The sequence below is a fragment of the Nomascus leucogenys genome, chromosome 10 (genome assembly GCF_006542625.1).
Source record: "Nomascus leucogenys isolate Asia chromosome 10, Asia_NLE_v1, whole genome shotgun sequence".
Taxonomy (NCBI): domain Eukaryota; kingdom Metazoa; phylum Chordata; class Mammalia; order Primates; family Hylobatidae; genus Nomascus; species Nomascus leucogenys.
The window spans coordinates 12,050,719-12,068,459 of record NC_044390.1 but is presented as its reverse complement, the minus strand read 5'-3'; the positions used below and the strand labels follow the sequence as shown (position 1 = coordinate 12,068,459).

The 17,741-nt window shown below is 42.3% G+C and overlaps 1 protein-coding gene across 1 annotated transcript in view; it reads right to left on the bottom strand.

Moving 5' to 3' along the window:
* UBE2N (ubiquitin conjugating enzyme E2 N) overlaps positions 1–17,385 on the bottom strand; it is a 34,834-nt gene extending 17,449 nt beyond the window's left edge. The window contains exon 1 of the mRNA XM_003259664.3: positions 16,976–17,385. Within this exon, the coding sequence (XP_003259712.1) occupies positions 16,976–17,005 (30 nt within the window). The 5' untranslated portion in view covers positions 17,006–17,385. The remainder of the gene's footprint in view (positions 1–16,975) is intronic.
* Between the last annotated feature and the right edge of the window lie 356 nt (positions 17,386–17,741).

The following is a 17,741-nucleotide window of genomic DNA, read 5'->3' as shown; positions in this document are numbered from 1 at the left end:
AAGCACCAGAGATACCAGCCTTATCACTTCTTTTGCCCCTCAAGGCAGCTTCAACAATCTAATAAGCATTTTCCTCAATTTAAAAAAGTGATAATTGCCTCAATAATCACGAGTTGACATATTAAAGATGATTCTTTCCCCTACCTCAAGGTTTTGGGAAGAATCTGAAATGAAACAGCTTGGTTAGAGACTTTAATATTTCACAGATTATCAATTAGGTCTGAAATTTGAACAGTCTTAAGAGATCCAGCTGGAGTAAATAACTCAGAATTTTTCATTCTTCTGTGATTTCAGATTATCTCGTCCCGCACTACTATGCCAGAGGAGGAAATGATCCAGACAACTCAGATTTTAATGTAACTGAAATAAGCACAAACTTACACATTAGGGCTGATATATTACAATAGGGTACCCATGGACAATAATACTGGGTCAAATTCATCCACTTCATGTGGACAGCTTGAGTCTCCAAAAGAATGCGACAATACATTCAAAGAATATAAATGCTGGAATCAGTTCTTGCTAGCAACACGAGCCAGCAATGTATTATGTGAAACTGCATCCAAAAAAAAAATAAAGCTACAAAGTCATAAAAATAGCCCTGAGAATAACTAATTTAAATAGTGTAAGTAAACAGTTTTCTTGAGGAAGGTAATCGGGTGGCTGGAACACAGGAGACACCCTGCAAGTCAAACAAGCTTAATCAAAACAAGAGCAAAAAACCCTATAAAACCCCTAATCTGACAAGTCTGAAGTCAAGCCACATACTGCCACATCTCAAGGGCTTCTTCCCCATCCTTATCTATCATAGGCTGGGCCAGGCCAGGCAGTTTTCTAAAAAATCTCTGCCTTAGGAAACTAGTAAGTCAGATAAAAAGTCAATCAATGTCTCTCACTTTCCTTCTACACTTTTGTGATTCTGGAGGTGGGACTCTGCCAGGGGCTCCTAGTTTAAGTCTGCAGATAAGGGGGTGTTAAGGGAAAACTGCGAGAGAGGACAGTGCTGTCTCCCCTCTCATGGGTGCATCAGCAGATTTTTTTTTTTTTTTGAGACGGAGTGTCGCCCTGTCGCCCAGGCTGGAGTGCAGTGGCGCAATCTCGGTTCACTGCAAGCTCCGCCTCCCGGGTTCACGCCATTCTCCTGCCTCAGCCTCTCCGAGTAGCTGGGACTACAGGCGCCCGCCACCACGCCCGGCTAATTTTTTTGTATTTTTAGTAGAGACAGGGTTTCACCGTGGTCTCTCGATCTCCTGACCTCGTGATCCGCCCGCCTCGGCCTCCCAAAGTGCTGGGATTACAAGCGTGAGCCACCGCGCCCGGCCCTGATTTTTTTTTTTTTTTTTTAAGCTCATCGGCTATCATTAGTGTTAGTGTATTTTATGTGCGGCCTAAGACAATTCTTTTTTTTTTTTTCTTTTGTCGCCCAGACTGGAGTGCAGTGGCACGATCTCGGCTCACTGCAGCCTCTGCTTCCCAGGTTGAAGCAATTCTCCCACCTCAGCCTCCCAAGTAGCTGGGATTACAGGCGTGTGCCACCAAACCGGCTAATTTTTGTATTTTTAGTAGAGACAGGGTTTCACCATGTTGGCCAGGCTGGTCTCGAGCTCCTGACCTCAAGGGATCGGCCCGCCTCGGCCTCCCAAAGGGCTGGGATTACAGACGTGAGCCACCGTGCCCAGCCACAAGACAATTCTTATTCCAATGTGGCCCAGGGAAGCCAAAAGGTTGGAAACCCCTGTTCTAAAGCAATGCAGGCTTCAAATGTGACTAGTTTTATGAGAGCCAACAGATTACCTATCTCCTAAAAATTCTACCTTGCTTCCCTTCAGCACTGTCATTTTTTAAAAGATTTTATTTAGAAAACACTTCAGCTAAAATATTTACAAAGGAATGAAGTACTAATACATGCTACAATATACATGAACCTTGAAAACATGCTAAATGAAAGAAGCCAGAAAGACAAGGCCACATATTGTATAATTCCATTTATATGAAGTGTGTAAAATATGAAAATCCATAGAATTGGAAAGCAGATAAATGGTTGCCAGGGGTTGAAGGTAGAGTGACTGCTAATGGGCACAGGGTTTTTCTTTTTGGGGTGACAAAAATCTTCTAATTAGCAAGTGATGATGATGTACTGCTTTGTGAATATATGAAAAACCATTCAACTGTACACTTTGAGTGGGTGAATTTTATGGTATGAGAATTATACCTCAAAAAAATAAATGAAGCATGAGTTTTCCTTCAATATTCAGTGAGATTTTGGAATCTTACCGATGAATTAGAGATTGGAATAGTAAAAGTAAGTGAAGAGAAAATAATTTATTAATATCTATTACTTGACTATTTAGTATATAACATATTCACAGCATGTTAACAGAGTTTTCAGTTTTTTGAGACAGGATCTTCTCTGTCGCCCAGGCTAAATAAAGTATAGTGGCACAATCTTGGCTCACTGCCGCCTCAACCTCCCAGACTCAAGTGATCCACCCATTTCATCCTCCCAACTAGTAGCTGGGACTACAGACGTGTGCCACCACACATGGCTAATTTTTGTATTTTTTTGTAGACATGGGACTTCTTCATGTTGCCCAGGCTGTTTTCGAACTCTTGGGCTCAAGCAACCCACCTGCTTCGGCCTCCCAAAGTGCTGGGATCACAGACATGAGCCACCGCACCCAGCCAACAGAATTTTTAGTAATGAATATATATTCATGAACTACACTTCTGAAGAAAAGAAACTTCAAATTAAAAGATTACTTTTGAAGCTAAGTATCTGTGATCCAAGCATAGACATGCTGACTCAAGTTACACAGTCTTAGTTCAAATATCTCCTGGGTCTGGTATGTCTAACCTAGAATGACATTCTACTCCCCCTTTTCTACTTATGCTTCAAAATTCAGCTCAAATATCACCCTCTAAAAACCTTTCCCTAAACCAGTCTTGAGGATTTTCCAGGCCAGTCTGTCATTTCTTTGGTGTTCCCATTGATGCCTTTCTATTCTATATACAAAGCAGCGCTAGCTGTATGATTTTACTTTTGTCTCACATTCTACCCATCTTTGCATTGAAGCCAAGCACTCATATGACCAGTGTTTCTGCAAAGTGTACACTAAAATCAAAAGCAGCTCTTAAAACAACAAAAATATGTTGGGCTGGCAATGTTAAATTTACAAACATCCCCAGATAATTCCAATGTATAACTATGAACTAAGTACTCAGACTAGAAACAAGTGTTCAGAGAAAATAGCCCATAGATTCTTGTCTTGGTATCCTTGACAATACATCAGCAGCCCTGCCAATTAAACTAGGAGAAGAAATAGGCAAGGTCTGGCCAAGTACTTCTCTAATCACAGTCAGTGCTGGCCCCTGAATAGAGCTTACAGCACTTTTAGTTTAAACCTTACCCGAACCACAACACTAAAGACAGGGTCCTGGACAGTGAGCTTTACTTGAAAAAGTGTAGGCCCGGCGCGGTGGCTCATGCCTGTAATCCCAGCACTTTCGGAGGCTGAGGCGGGCAGATCACGAGGTCAGGAGTTCAAGACCAGCCTGACCAACATGGTGAAACCCAGTCTCCACTAAAAATACAAAAATTAGCTGGGCGTGGTGGTGCATGCCTGTAGTCCCAGCTACTCAGGAGGCTGAGGAAGCAGAGCTGCTTGAACCCAGGAGGCGGAGGTTGCAGTGAGCCAAGATCACGCCATTGCACTCCAGCCTGGGCGACAGAGGGAGACTGTCTCAAAAAAAAAAAAAAAAAGAAAACACAAAAGTCAACTTGACATATAAATGAATGCAAGATAACTCTAATATATTTTTAGGCTTACTGAGAAAAAAAATTCTTGTTTAAAATTAGTCTGATTCAGTGGTACTTTAAATACAGTCATGCGCTGTATGAGTTTCAGTCAATGATGAACTGCACAAAAGACAGTGGTCCCACAAAATTATAATGGAACTGAAAAATTTCTATTGCCTAGTATTTACTATACTATACTTTTAACGATTGAGTGTATTCCTTCTGCTTATTTAAAAAAAAAAAAAAAAAGTTGACTGTAAAACAGGTTCAGGCAGGTCCTTCAGGAGGTACTCCAGAAGGCATTGTTGTCATAGGAGATGACAGCTCCATGTGTGTTAACTGCCCCTGAAGACCTTCGAGTAGGACAAGAGGAGCTGGAAGACAGTGATACTGATGATCCTGAATAGGCCTAATATGTGTGTGTATGTCTTAGTTTTTCACAAAAAAGTTTTTTTAAAAAAGATTGTAACAGAGCAAAAAGCTTATAGGATATAAAGAAAAAATATTTTTGCACGGCTGTATGATATGTGTTTTAAGCTAAATGTTAATACAAAAAAATCAAAAGTTTAAAAATGTAACTTTATAAAATAAAAAAGTTACAGTAAGCCAAGGCTTATTATTGAAGAAACATTTTAAAAAATAATTTTTTGGTGTAGCCTAAGTGTACAATGCTTATAAAGTCTATCGTCGTGTACAGTAATGTCCTAGCCCTTCAAATCCACTCACCACTCACTCACCCAGGGCAACTTCCAGACCTGCAAGCTTCCTTCATGGTAAGTGCCCTATACAGGTATACCATTTTTTATCTTTTATACCAGATTTTTACTGTACGTTTCCTATTTTGATACACACATACTTACCACTGCATTACAACTGCCTACAGTATTAAGTACAGTAACATACTAAACAGGTTTGTAGCCCAGGATCAACAGACTATACAACATAGCCTAGGTGTGTAGCATGCTACACTATCTAGGTTTGTATAAATACACTCTATGATGTTCACACAATGATGAAATTGCCTATGGTGCATTTCTCAGAAAGTAACTCCATCGTTAAGTGATTCAAGACTGTATATTTTGCTGGTAAGAAAGAGTAGCAAAGAGTCCCTTCTCACCAGAACCACAAACTTCCTCAAATCCAGGACTGGCTGGGTGGGGAGGGGGAGGAAAAGAATATGCTATCCAGACCAGAGGCATTCCATCTTAAGGTGAACTATGTTACTAAACAGGGTCTCATGTTTGTAGGAAAGCCTCTAATTAAATTACAATAAACAGACTTCTGATTAAAAAAAAAAAACAAGAAAGCAGCAGGCTCAGTGGCTCACGCCTGTAATCCCAACACTGTGGGAGGCTGAGACAGGAGGATAACTTGAGCCCAGGAGTTCAAAACCAGCCTGAGCAACATAGGGAGACCCTGTCTCTATGTAATATATATTATATATGTATATATATATTATATATATACATATATAATATATATTATACGTAATATAAATTATATATATATAAAATATATATTATACGTAATATAAATTATATATATATAAAATATATATTATACGTAATATAAATTATATATATATATAATATATATTATACGTAATATAAATTATATATATATATAAATATAATAAAAAAAAAAAAAAAAAAAAAAAAAAAAAAAAAAAAAAAAAAAAAAAAAAAAAAAAAAAAAAAAAATAAAATATAATATATATTATACATAATATAAATTATATATATATATAAATATTTTTTAAATTAGTTGGGGATGGTAGTGCATGCCTGTGATCCCAGCTACTCGGGACGCTGAGGCTGCAGTGAGCCATGATCATGCCTGGGCAACACAGTGAGATCCTATCTTAAAAAAAACAAAACAAAACAAAACAAAAAACAAAAACACAGCCAGGCGCAGTGGCTCATGCCTGTAATCCCACCACTTTGGGAGGCCAAGGCGGGCAAATTACGAGGTCAGGAGTTCGACCAGCCTGGCCAACATGGTGAAACCTCGTCTCTACTAAAAATACAAAAATTAGCCGGGTGTGGTGGCGGGCACCTGTAATCCCAGCTACTTGGAAGGCTGAGGCAGGAGAATCACTTGAACCTGGGAGGCGGAGATTGCAGTGAGCTGAGATCGTGCCACTGCACTTCAGCCTGGGCAACAAGAGCAAAACTCCGTCTCAAAAAAAGCCAACCAAACAAAACACAACCCCAAAACAAGTAAGCTAAGCACTTACATCCTGTTCTTAAACATGTTTCCACTTCATGTGTCCAAATGATACAGTATAAAAATACATGCACTGCCAGTTATTATCTAGGAATAGATATGTTCTGGCGTATTCTATCTTCAGTACCCACAGTCTACAGAATCAGACCACCTGGGTTCAAATCACAGCTCTACAAACTAATAAATCCCTCTGTGCAGGTTCCCATAGCTATAAAATAGGAATAATACTAACATCCATACATCATAAAACTGCAATTAGAATTAAGTAAATTAATGCATGTAACATGCTTAGAACAGTGCCTGTTACACAATGCCAATGAAAGATGTCTATTTTTACATAATAAAAATTATATGACCAACCTCACTTCAGAACAGTTGCCACACTGCATGCTGGTGAATAGGTCACAGACTAAACACAAATTGCATAATTAGAAACACTTTGTTTGCCTAACAATTCTTGATGCCAACTCTTTGAACACAGTCATTAAACAGTAATAATTATTTTTGATGAGACCCTGATTCTATTATCTATCACATACTATATTTCTAGATGATGCCATGCTTTCTGTCTCTCCTTCTAGCTTTGATATCTGCTGCCCCATGTGCCCAAAACTCACCCACACTCCCTCCTTCTCTTGGCCCGGCAAACTCTTACTCTTCAAGTTTAAAAACACTTCCTCGGCTGGGCATGGTGGCTCCTGCCTGTAATCCCAGCACTTTGGGAGGCCGAGGCAGGCGGATCACAAGGTTCGAGACCAGCCTGACCAACATGGTGAAACCCTGTCTCTACTAAAAAATACCACAATTAGCCGGGTGTGGTGGCAGGCACCTGTAATCTCAGCTACTCAGGAGGCTGAGGCAGGAGAATTGCTTGAACCTGGGAGGCGGAGGTTGCAGTGAGCCAAGATCACGTCACTGCATTCCAGCCTGGGCCACAGAAATTTCATGTTTCATGACTGTGTTTTCCATTACATAGGGATGCCTTTCTTGTTCACCTGGCTTACCGGTAAATGCATATTATGCATTCAATGAATGTCCAATTAATTGAACTGAAAAAAAAAATCTCATGAATGGATAAAGAGATACACAAATCACAAGGTACAGAAAACTGAAATTTGGCCTCGGGATCGGCCTATGTTACTAAAACCACTTTGTCCCTGCCTCATACTAAGATGGTAATCTAGCTGTCTTTAAGAGTCACAAAAAAACAAAACAAAAACAGCTACTTACTAACATTTTCCTGAGTATAAGCTATAAAGTAATCTTAAGAAAGTTATAGAGCAATAAAAAAATCACCAGTAGGCCGGGCGTGGTGGCTCACGCTTGTAATCCCAGCACTTTGGGAGGCCGAGACGGGCGAATCACGAGGTCAGGAGATCGAGACCACGGTGAAACCCCGTCTCTACTAAAAATACAAAAAAATTAGCCGGGCGTGGTGGCGGGCGCCTGTAGTCCCAGCTACTCGGAGAGGCTGAGGCAGGAGAATGGCGTGAACCCGGGAGGCGGAGCTTGCAGTGAGCCAAGATTGCGCCACTGCACTCCAGCCTGGGCGACACAGCGAGACTCCGTCTCAAAAAAAAAAAAAAAAAAAAAAAATCACCAGTAGTCTCATGATATAAACTTGTTATCAGTTCTTTCTACTGTTTCCTTAACTACAATGCCTTCAATCCCTAGAACTGTAAAGACTTTGAAAATATAAATTCATTTGCCCAAAATTAACCAAACTGACAGAGACATAATGTGAAGGTATTGAAAACTAAAAAAAAATCTGAAAATCTAAAGACAACATAGCCAATTGTTTCAACGCAAAATATGTCAATCTTAGATTCTGAAACCAGTATCTAAAATTACTTTAAATTACAGTAGAATCCTAATTATTCAGAAGCATCTCAGTTACCGGCCAATTCAAAACTGTAAAAATGTCTGTGCCTAAGCACTCAAATTTTAGAATAGCTTCATCCAGGATTATTTTTTTTTGAGACGGAGTCTCACTCTGTTGCCCAGGCTGGAGTGCAGTGGCATGATCTCGGCTCACTGCAAGCTCTGCCGCTCCCAAGTTCACGCCATTCTCCTGCCTCAGCCTCCCGACTAGCTGGGACTACAGGCACCCGCCACCACGCCCAGCTAATTTTTTTGTATTTTCAGTAGAGACGGGGTTTCACTGTGTTAGCCAGGATGGTCTCGATCTCCTGACCTTGTGATCCTCCTGCCTCGGCCTCCCAAAGTGCTGGGATTACAGGTGTGAGCCACCGCGCCTGGCCAGGATTTTTAAAAAATATAAAATGCCCCCAATGGTGTCATGTAGCCCTTGAAAGAATGAATAATAATGAAGTATTTCTGTTGATTCTGAGGACTCTTAACCAATTATCCAGTTCTTCCAACCACACAGTCATGTTTCTGCCACAAGAGACCCTAGGGGCATCAATCACTTCACTTGGGAAGAAATTTTAAAAGCTGCTAAGATTTGAGCTGAAGTTAAAAGATTCCCTATTATTTCATCCCCTAATTGGTATATCCACGTTGATTCCTTCATACATTATATTTGCAAAGAAAATTTCAACTCTATAATGAAACAACAGTCCAACTCGTTTTTCACATACACACATAAGAATTCTTTTTCTTGATATATTATTACATATACTATGCCTCTCAGATTTATTTTGTTTTTAGAAAGCAGCACTGTATAAGATACAAATTTGGCACCTAAATCAGAACTATGATTACTATAATTGTAATGTCAAAAACCCCTGCTGGATGCTGCTGTCCTCATTTCCTTGTTTCTAGTATTTATTTCTATAGCACATATGCATTCATAATTCATTATAACAGAAAATACAATGTGTGTTCAGAATCCATACAACTTGAATCTGTAGCATATTTTCTTCTTAAATCCATTTACACAGGTAAACTATCCTATAAGGTATAGGGAAAAACTATCCTATAAGGTATAGGGAAAAACTATCCTATAAGGTACAGGGAAAAAAGAAGAACCGAATTGTACATCAGGAATCTGGTCATCCAACTTCTTTGGCCTCCAAATTCCCACCAGAGAAAGAATAGGATACAACAGACATTCTCTAATGTGTAAAACTCTGGTGGCTCACTCCCAGCACTTTGGGAGGCCGAGGTGGGCGGATTACGAGGTCAGGAGATTGAAACCATCCTGGCCAACATGGTGAAACTCGTCTCTACCAAAAATAAAAAATTAGCTGGGTGTGGTGGCACGTGCCTGTAATTCCAGCTACTCGGGAGGCTGAGGCAGGAGAATCGCTTGAACCTGGGAGGTGGAGATTGCAGTGAGCTGAGTTCATGCCACTGCACTCCAGCCTGGCGACAGAGCGAGACTCCGTCTCAAAAAAAAAATAAAAAAAAAAAAAGCCTGGTTTTAAGAGTGGTCATTAACACGTGTGGAAAAAATTCCAAACTTCAGCAAAGCAAATGCATAACATTTCCAGTCACAGTCATTTAGCAAAATGAATACTAAAAGTGCTTGATAATTTGACAAAACTTAATTTCGATTGTGCAGGAGTTGATCAATCTGGACTAAAGGAACTGCTTGACACAGAAGAGCTTAAAAAAGAATACTGAACTGGCTGCTATTTTTAAATTACTTTCAGTTATGTTCACATTTCATAATCAAAACATTAGATAGTATATTAAAACAGTATCTTTAGAGCCTGAAAGTTTAATCACTACCAAAAGCAGTCCAGGGATTCTTAACATGGAGCACATGGAGACCTAGGGAATCCACAAATAAACTTGGCAAGAATCTGAATCCCCAGAAGTCATACGTTAAAAAAAAATAGCTTTTTTTCCTAGGAAGAGGTCAGAAAATTCTTAAGTGAGACAACTGAAAGAACTAAAGAACCACTGTTCCTGGTCAAATTTTTTACAAGTTTTTTTTTAAATTCCAAAGGTGATTTTAATTACAACTTATAACAAATCCGTCTTCATCATAATGAGTTTTTTTATTTTTTTTTTTTAAGAGACAGGGTCTTGCCTCTATTACCCAGGCTGGGGTGCAGTGGTGCCACTAATAGGTCACTGCAGCCTTGGCCTCCTGGATTCAAAGGATCCTCCTGCCTCAGTCTTCTGTTAGGATTACTGCATGAACCACCATACCTGGCTAAGTTCCCCTGCCCCCACCCGGAGGTAGGTATATTTCTGAAACATCATGGTAACTTTTCCATGCCTTCTTTTAGTTGGAAAAAAATATTATCAGAAAAGTATTTTCAGAGCTTAAAACAACAGGTAGGCCAGGCGCGGTGGCTCACACCTGTAGTCCCAGCACTTTGGGAAACCGAGGTCAGCAGATCACCAAAGGTCAGGAGTTCGAGACCAGCCTGACCAACATGGTGAAACCCTGCCTCTACTAAAAATACAAAAATTAGCTGGGCATGGTGGCATACACCTGTAATCCCAGCTACTAGGGAGGCTGAGGCAGGAGAATTGCTTGAACCCAGGGGGCAGAGGTTGCAGTAAGTCGAGATCACGCCATTGCACTCCAGCCTGGGCAACAACAGCAAAACTTCATTTCAAAAAAAGAAAAAAAAGAAAAAAAAGTCCAACGCAGAGAGTAAAGCTACTCCAGAGGCTGGGGCAGGAGAACTGCTTGAACCTGGGAGGCAAAGGTTGCAGTAAGCCAAGATTGTGCCATTGCACTCCAGCCTGGGCAACAGAGCAAGACTCCTGTCTCAAATAAATAAATAAATAAATAAGTAAGTAAGTAAGTAAATAAATAAATAAATGGTGAGTTTTCTAAATCACTTTTCTTACCAAAAAAAAATACCTTATGCACTAGAATACCTATCAAATGAGTGGCTTTTAAACAGTAATAGGAAAAAATAATGCGTGTACTTCAAAAAATCCTATTAAAAAAGTAAACTCAAGTCTCAATGTAAAATCATCCATATCTGATTTTTAAGATTTTGAGGCTAAATCACACCAAATAGAAGAGTAAAGTTTTCCACTGCATTTCAGCCTGGGTGACAGAGACCCTGTCTCAAAAAATTAATTAAATGTATTTTTTTGAGTAAATTTTTCAGCACCATAGACAAGGGACCAGTGGGGAAGGGAGACATAAAGTAAATTTTGCGAAAGACTGGTAACATTCTAATTCCAGCAGGTTGACTCACTAGGTTTTAATCAAATAAGTCAACCCCTAGGGTAAGTTAACTACTTTTTCCCAAGACTGTATTTTATCATTTTCATTATTATAATTATTACTATTTTGAGATAGGGTTTCACTCTGTCGCCCAGGCTGGAGTGCAGTGGCGTGACCTAGGCTCACTGCAGTCTCAACTTCCTGGGCCAAACTAATCCTCCCATCTGTCTCCTGAGTAGCTGGGACTACAGATGTGTGCCACAACACCTGGCTAGTTTTCATTTTATTTTTTTGTACAGACAAGGTCTCACTATGTTGTACAGCCCAGTCTCGAAACCTTGGGCTCAAGGGATCCTCCTGCCTCAGCCTCCCAAAGTACTGAGATTATAGGCATGAGCCACAGTGCCCAGCCCTCATGATTAATTCTGAAAAGACGATGAAAGGAATGTCAGTCACTATATCAATGTAACATGTAAAGCTGAAACAGATTTGGTTTTGACCAAGGCCATAACTATAGATCTCACTTATCAGTTCCCGAAAGTGATTCTTCTTTATGACAGGATTATTCAGAACCTCTCATTTGAGGAACATTTTAGGTCCTCTTAACCTTTGTGACTTTAAGCTTTAACTGCTCACTTTTTTTTTTGGTGGAGACGGAGATCTCACTATGTTCCTCAGGCTGGTCTCAACTCCTGGCTTCAAGCAATCCTTGGGCCTCAGTCTCCCAAAGAGCTGTTATTACAGGTGTGAACCACCGTGCCCAGCTTCAGTCACTTTTATTGGCTAAAAGAGCTTTGGTCCAGAAGATAAGGCAGAAAAACGAAACCAAAGATTCTAGCTTAAAACAGAACTACCAAGACTCAATATCACTCACACTTGTGCAAAATGCCATACATACAAAACTTCATTACAGCATTTTTTATATAACACAATTTAGGAAACATTCTGAAAGTTATGAACAAGCAATTAGTTACAATAAAGTCTAGGCCAGGCACAGTGGTTCATGCCTGTAACCCCAGCACTTTGGGAGGCCGAGGTGGAAGAATCACTTGAGCCCAGCAGATCGAGAACAGCCTAGGCAACATGGCAAGACCCCATCTCTATTGAAAAAGTATTACATTTCCAATATTTAAAAAAATAAAATAAAGTCTAACCATAAGGTTCCATTAAACAGCCCTTCGAAAAAAAAAAAATGAGCCAAAGCGGGACACTATGATGCATGCCTATAATCCCAGATACTGGAGGCTGAAAGTAGAGGATCACCTGATATCAGGAATTTGAGGCTGTATGTATATAGTGTACTATGATCACGCCTGTGGAAAGCCACTGCACTCCAGCCTGGGCAACAAAGCAGCGATCTGTCTCTTAAAAAAAATAAAAAAGGCAACTTGAAGATACATAGGTGGTTAGAGGGGAAGAGAAGGGAATCGAGGTATTTGCATGAGGAGAAGACGCCTAACTTATAGCAGAGAGTTGCTCTGGTCTTCTTGTAAGGATACACAATAAAAATAGTGGTTGAAGTCGGGTGCAGTGGCTCACACCTGTAATCCTAGCACTTTGGGAGGCTGAGGCAGGTGGATGGATCACTTGAGGAGTTTGAGACCAGCATTGCCAACATAGTGAAACCCCATCTCTACTAAAAATTAGCCAGGCATGGTGGCACGTGCCTGTAGTCTCAGCTACTTAAGAGACTGAGGCAGGAGAATGACTTGAACCTGGGAGGTGGAGTTTGCAGTGAGCCAAGGTTGTACCACTGCACTCCAGGCTGGGCAACAGGGAGAGACTCCGTCTCAAAAAAACAAACAAACAAAAACAGTGGTTGTCTACGCAGGGGAACTGGAATGCTGAAGGACAGATGAGGGATTCTCTATGTATCCTTCAGAGCCTTTCCAATGTGCTCTATGTGTGCATTTCCTAGTTAATAACAAAAGATACATAAGCAGAGTAGGCACACAAAAAAGAAATAATGTAGAAGATTGATGTTGGTTTTTAAATGAGCTTATGGGTGGAAAATGAGACTAGCTTTAACTTTTAGTTCAGACATTGGTTCAGACAGAATATACCAAGCAGTAACAATGTCAAATTATCGCTTATTGAGATTAAGGCTCATCTATTCAGTTAGTCTATTAATATTTCAGTATCTACTATGTGCCAAGGATTGGTCTAGGCATGAATGAGCAATGCCCGGGATATCCAAGAATCCCTAACTTCATGAAGGTTTAATGGGGAATAGAGAGAAATAAACAGTAAATAACGTAACTTTGAACAGTAATAAGCACTTATACAGAAGAAAGGGAGATAGGAGGATAAAATTGTGGGGGAGGAAAAAGGGAAACTGGTTTATAGGGGGCAGGTTAGGTAGAGGGTATGACATATGAGCTAAGAACGGAACAACTGGACAAAGCAAGCAATGCAGCAAACAGGAGGAAAGTCCTGTGACTGGAATAAGCTCAACCACTTATTGTTCAGGGTACAGCAAAGCAACAGTGTGGCCACAGTGGAGTGACCCAAGAAGAGAAGTGCAGATGCGCTCAGAAGTAGGCATCCCAGATGAATGTAGGGCCTTATAGCTAAGGGGGGGAAAGGCAAGATTCTAATGTAAGTGTGATGAGAACCTCTACAGAGTTTTTAGCAGGGGAGTAACATGGTCTATATTTTAAGAAGATAACACTAGCTGCTGCTCCAAGATAGGCTAATACAGGAGGCCAGGCAGTAAATGATGGAAGTGAACAGAGGTTTGAAAGACACAGGGGGGAAAGTTGTCTGATTTAGTGCATATATTGAAAGCAGAACCTACAGAATTAGCTACTGGATTAGATACAGGAATCTAAATGAGATAGCAACTGGGTGAATAGTAGTCCAGAAAATCATCTTGTATTTGTAGTTAGTCATTTTACAGTAACAACAGACAGGGGAATGTTACACTAATCAAGATCCAAATTCTGCCTCTTACCAGCTTTACCTTAGGAAAGTCATTTAAGTCAGTTTCTAGACTGCAAAATATATTGTCTAGTTCACAAAAATGTCTGTAAGAATCAAATGGTTAAGAAATCTACAAATGTAAATAGTGATCATTGTAAGTTAGAAAGCATCATATTAACAGTCATGCAAATCAAGCCACCTTATTTTAACATTTTCATTAGATGAGAATGGTAACACTGATGTTATATCAACACTAAATTTCATCCTTTGAAAGTCAAAGGTCAGGCGGGGCACAGTGGCTCATGCCTGTGATCCCAGCACTTTGGGAGGCTGAAGTGGGTGGATTGTGTGAGGTCAAGAGTTTGAGACCAGCCTGGGCAACATGGCGAAACCCCGTCTCTACAAAAAGTAGCTGGGTGTGGTGGCATGCACCTTGCAGTCCCAGCTATTCAGGAGGCTTAAGTGGGAGGATCATCTAAGACCAGGAGATCAAGGCTGTGGTAAGCCATGACCCTGCCACTGCACTGCAGCCTGGGAGCGCAGTGAGACGAGTCTCAAGAAAAGAAAAAGAAAAAAGAAAAGAAGAAAGTCAAAGATTACCCAGAAATAAAACAAATTAACAGTCCAATCTACAAAGTCATGTCCCTATTGCTTCAGGACAATACTGCTACCCCCATCCACCATACAGAACTTTGTATAGTGATTGACAGAAAAGAGGCAACTTTTAAAAATAAATTGATTTTTTTTAAAGCATTGTCACTGATTATGAACAACGTACATAACACAAGCATAGACACTTTTAAAAATCTAGTATTTTAGTCTTCTGTTTAAGGATTGGAGAAAACCATCCTTTTAAGCTATAAATGACATTAAACTAATAAGATAAAACCCAAATCAAGGTACCATTCATTAGATAGATGTTCTCAACAAGATACCGTAAAATTAAGATTATATATCACAGTATGAGTTACTACTTAGTTTGAACAGCAAAATGTAAATGCCCAGTGTAAATTAAATTACTGTGTGCCAAATGAATTGAATCATGAGGACTTCAACTTATTGCCTTAAACCATTTCTGTAAATTTATAAACAAGGTTCCACAGAATTTATTTTTTCATCCAAGGCTTTCATATTACCGGGCATATCTTCATAACCAGAAATAGAAAAATGCGTGTTAAATCCTTATGTATTTTAAAGAATTATCATGAATGTCAACTTGCATTATATACTTAGTCAATAACCTAAATAACAACAAAAACAAGGATATTTGATGTATGGCTCTATCACTCCCTATTCATTTTTCAACTGGGGCCTCAATAAACATGATCTTTGGGGACCATGTGACTGCATTATAAATAAAACCACGTTGTAAGGACCTGCCAATACATATGACAATTAAAACTCCTTAGACAGAATCCTAGATAAATCCACACACAACAAATTTCGGACTATGAAGATTCACATTATTAGACTCCAGTGCTCCCTGACAATCTGCTCTACTTCTCTCATTTCTAAGAATTTCTACCATACAAAAACGTCTTATTTCTCTACATCATCACCCTTAGGTCAGTGACATCTCCCTCATCTCCGATATATTTAAATGCAATTGGATGAAGCGGTATACAGTACAACATCCTCAAAGCCTAATAGGTCTTCCACTTAGTATGCATCTCCCCATAGATTTCACAAGAATGAACAAGATTAACACACACGTTCACCAGGTTATATCAAGCAAAATGATGCTGCAATTGAGTCACTTTAACTGGCGCATTTAGCCACATAAATGTTCAACTAATTTCCTTCATAAAAACTGACACAAAAATTTAAGGTTTAGTTGTTGTGATGACAAGGAATATCTCACGTCTGAAGGCTTGTCGATATTTCCTTAAGACTTTACAAAATCAAAGAATCGAAAATGTCATGGTTCCATATATACTTGTCAAAACACAGTATTCATAAACAGCCAATTAATAATTAAAACGCACAAAATTAAGGGGCAAAAGATGTCACGAGATCCCCCATAGAGGCCAAGGTAGGAAGATCTCTGAAGCCAGGAGTTTTGGAATCCGCCTGGGCACTATAGCGAGGCCTCATATCTACGAAAAAGAGAGGAGAGAGAGAAGAGAGAAGAGAGAATCCCCCATAACTGCGGCCCTCCCCCAGCCTTGTGTTAAAACTATTTCCTCCGAACAGCTCTGAAAGAGTTTGCCAACCAGAGTAAAATCACTTCGCAGAGATAAACGAGCGGAAACGTATTTAGAAGAGAGAGATCGCGGAAGCAAGGGCAGCGGGGCGCGGGGCCCCCCCGTCCCCGGACCCAGGCAGCCGCCGCAACCAGGGGCGAGCATGTGCTGACCGCGGCAAGACGCGCGGGCCTCCCAGAGCCACTTCCCGGGGCGCAGGGCCCCGCCCGGCCTGACCCTCCCGGTTCATTCATTCTGCACCCGCGGCTGCCGCACCTCCGCGGCCCAGTCGGGGCGGAGAAGAGGGGCTCGGCTGCCGAGGGACCTTGTCGGGCCACAATCCCCGCCAGGAGTCCGAGCCCCGCCGCGATTCCCGCGCGCCCGCGGCCTCCGGCGGGGGGTGGTCTCAGAAGCTATGGAGGCCCGCGCCCAAGCCCAGAGACCCGCAGCCTTGCCGCCCCACCCTCCGCCGGGGCGCGGGACAGCACTCCCCAGCCCGCCGGGCGGCCGCCTGAAAGCCCCGGGTCCCCGCTGTCCGGCTGCCCCGCCGCGGCCGGAAGTCTCCCCGGCGCCCCCTCCCCAGCACCCGACTTCCCTCGCCGCCGCGGCCAACCCCTCTCCGCGCCGCCTCGGGCCTCCCAGAGCGGGCGGGCCGCAGGCCGAAGGAGGCGAGAGGCCGCGCTGCCTGCCCAGCTAAGCCGACGAGAGCAGAGCGAAGAGCTGGAGGCCGGCCTGGGCGGTTACCTTAATGATCCTGCGGGGCAGCCCGGCCATCTTGTCAGAACCCGAGTTCGGCCTCTGATCTCGTCTCCGGCTCCTCTCGCCTCACGCACGAGTGGAAGTCCCGGGCTCCACTTCCGGGGGACGTTGCCGCGCCCGTCGCCGCAGCCGCCGCCGAGGCCCCTCGGGAAATGTAGTCCCTGCTCGGGCGCGGGCTCGGGCACGGGCGGGCTTCCCTCCGACCTGGCCCCCTCCCCCGTGCGCCCCGCCCAACCGCGGCCCGGGGTGGCGGAAGTGACGCTCTGCGGCGGTGCAGGGACTTGGGAGAGGCCGCGCGGGGAGGCGCGGGGCTCCGGCGCTCGTGGCCGAGCCTGCCCGCGACAGTGGTACGGCACGGCCCGCGCGCGCCCGCGCGCGCGGCTCTCTTAACCGTGGCCACGCCCGCGCCGGTGGAAGACGTAACAGAGGCCTGGCGTCCGACGTAGCCCATTCATTCATTCACGCGTTCGTTCTTTCAGCTCAGCCTGCATTGCGCGCGTTCCCTGCTGTGAACGACTGAGGTGGGGCTCATCGTCTTGCTCCTTCCTCAAAGGGAGGGCAAGACTGAAACTCGGTGGCAAAGCTCTGACTGGGGGTCTCTCCAGTTACTCACACGCTGTTGGGGGAGTTTTGATGTTTAAATTGTATAAATCGGACCTCTCACACGCCCCGTAGGCCCAGGGTAGGCAGAAGGAAAAGGGTTTGGAGCGAGTTGGAGGCGGGAAGAATGGTTCTGAACGCCTAGACCTAA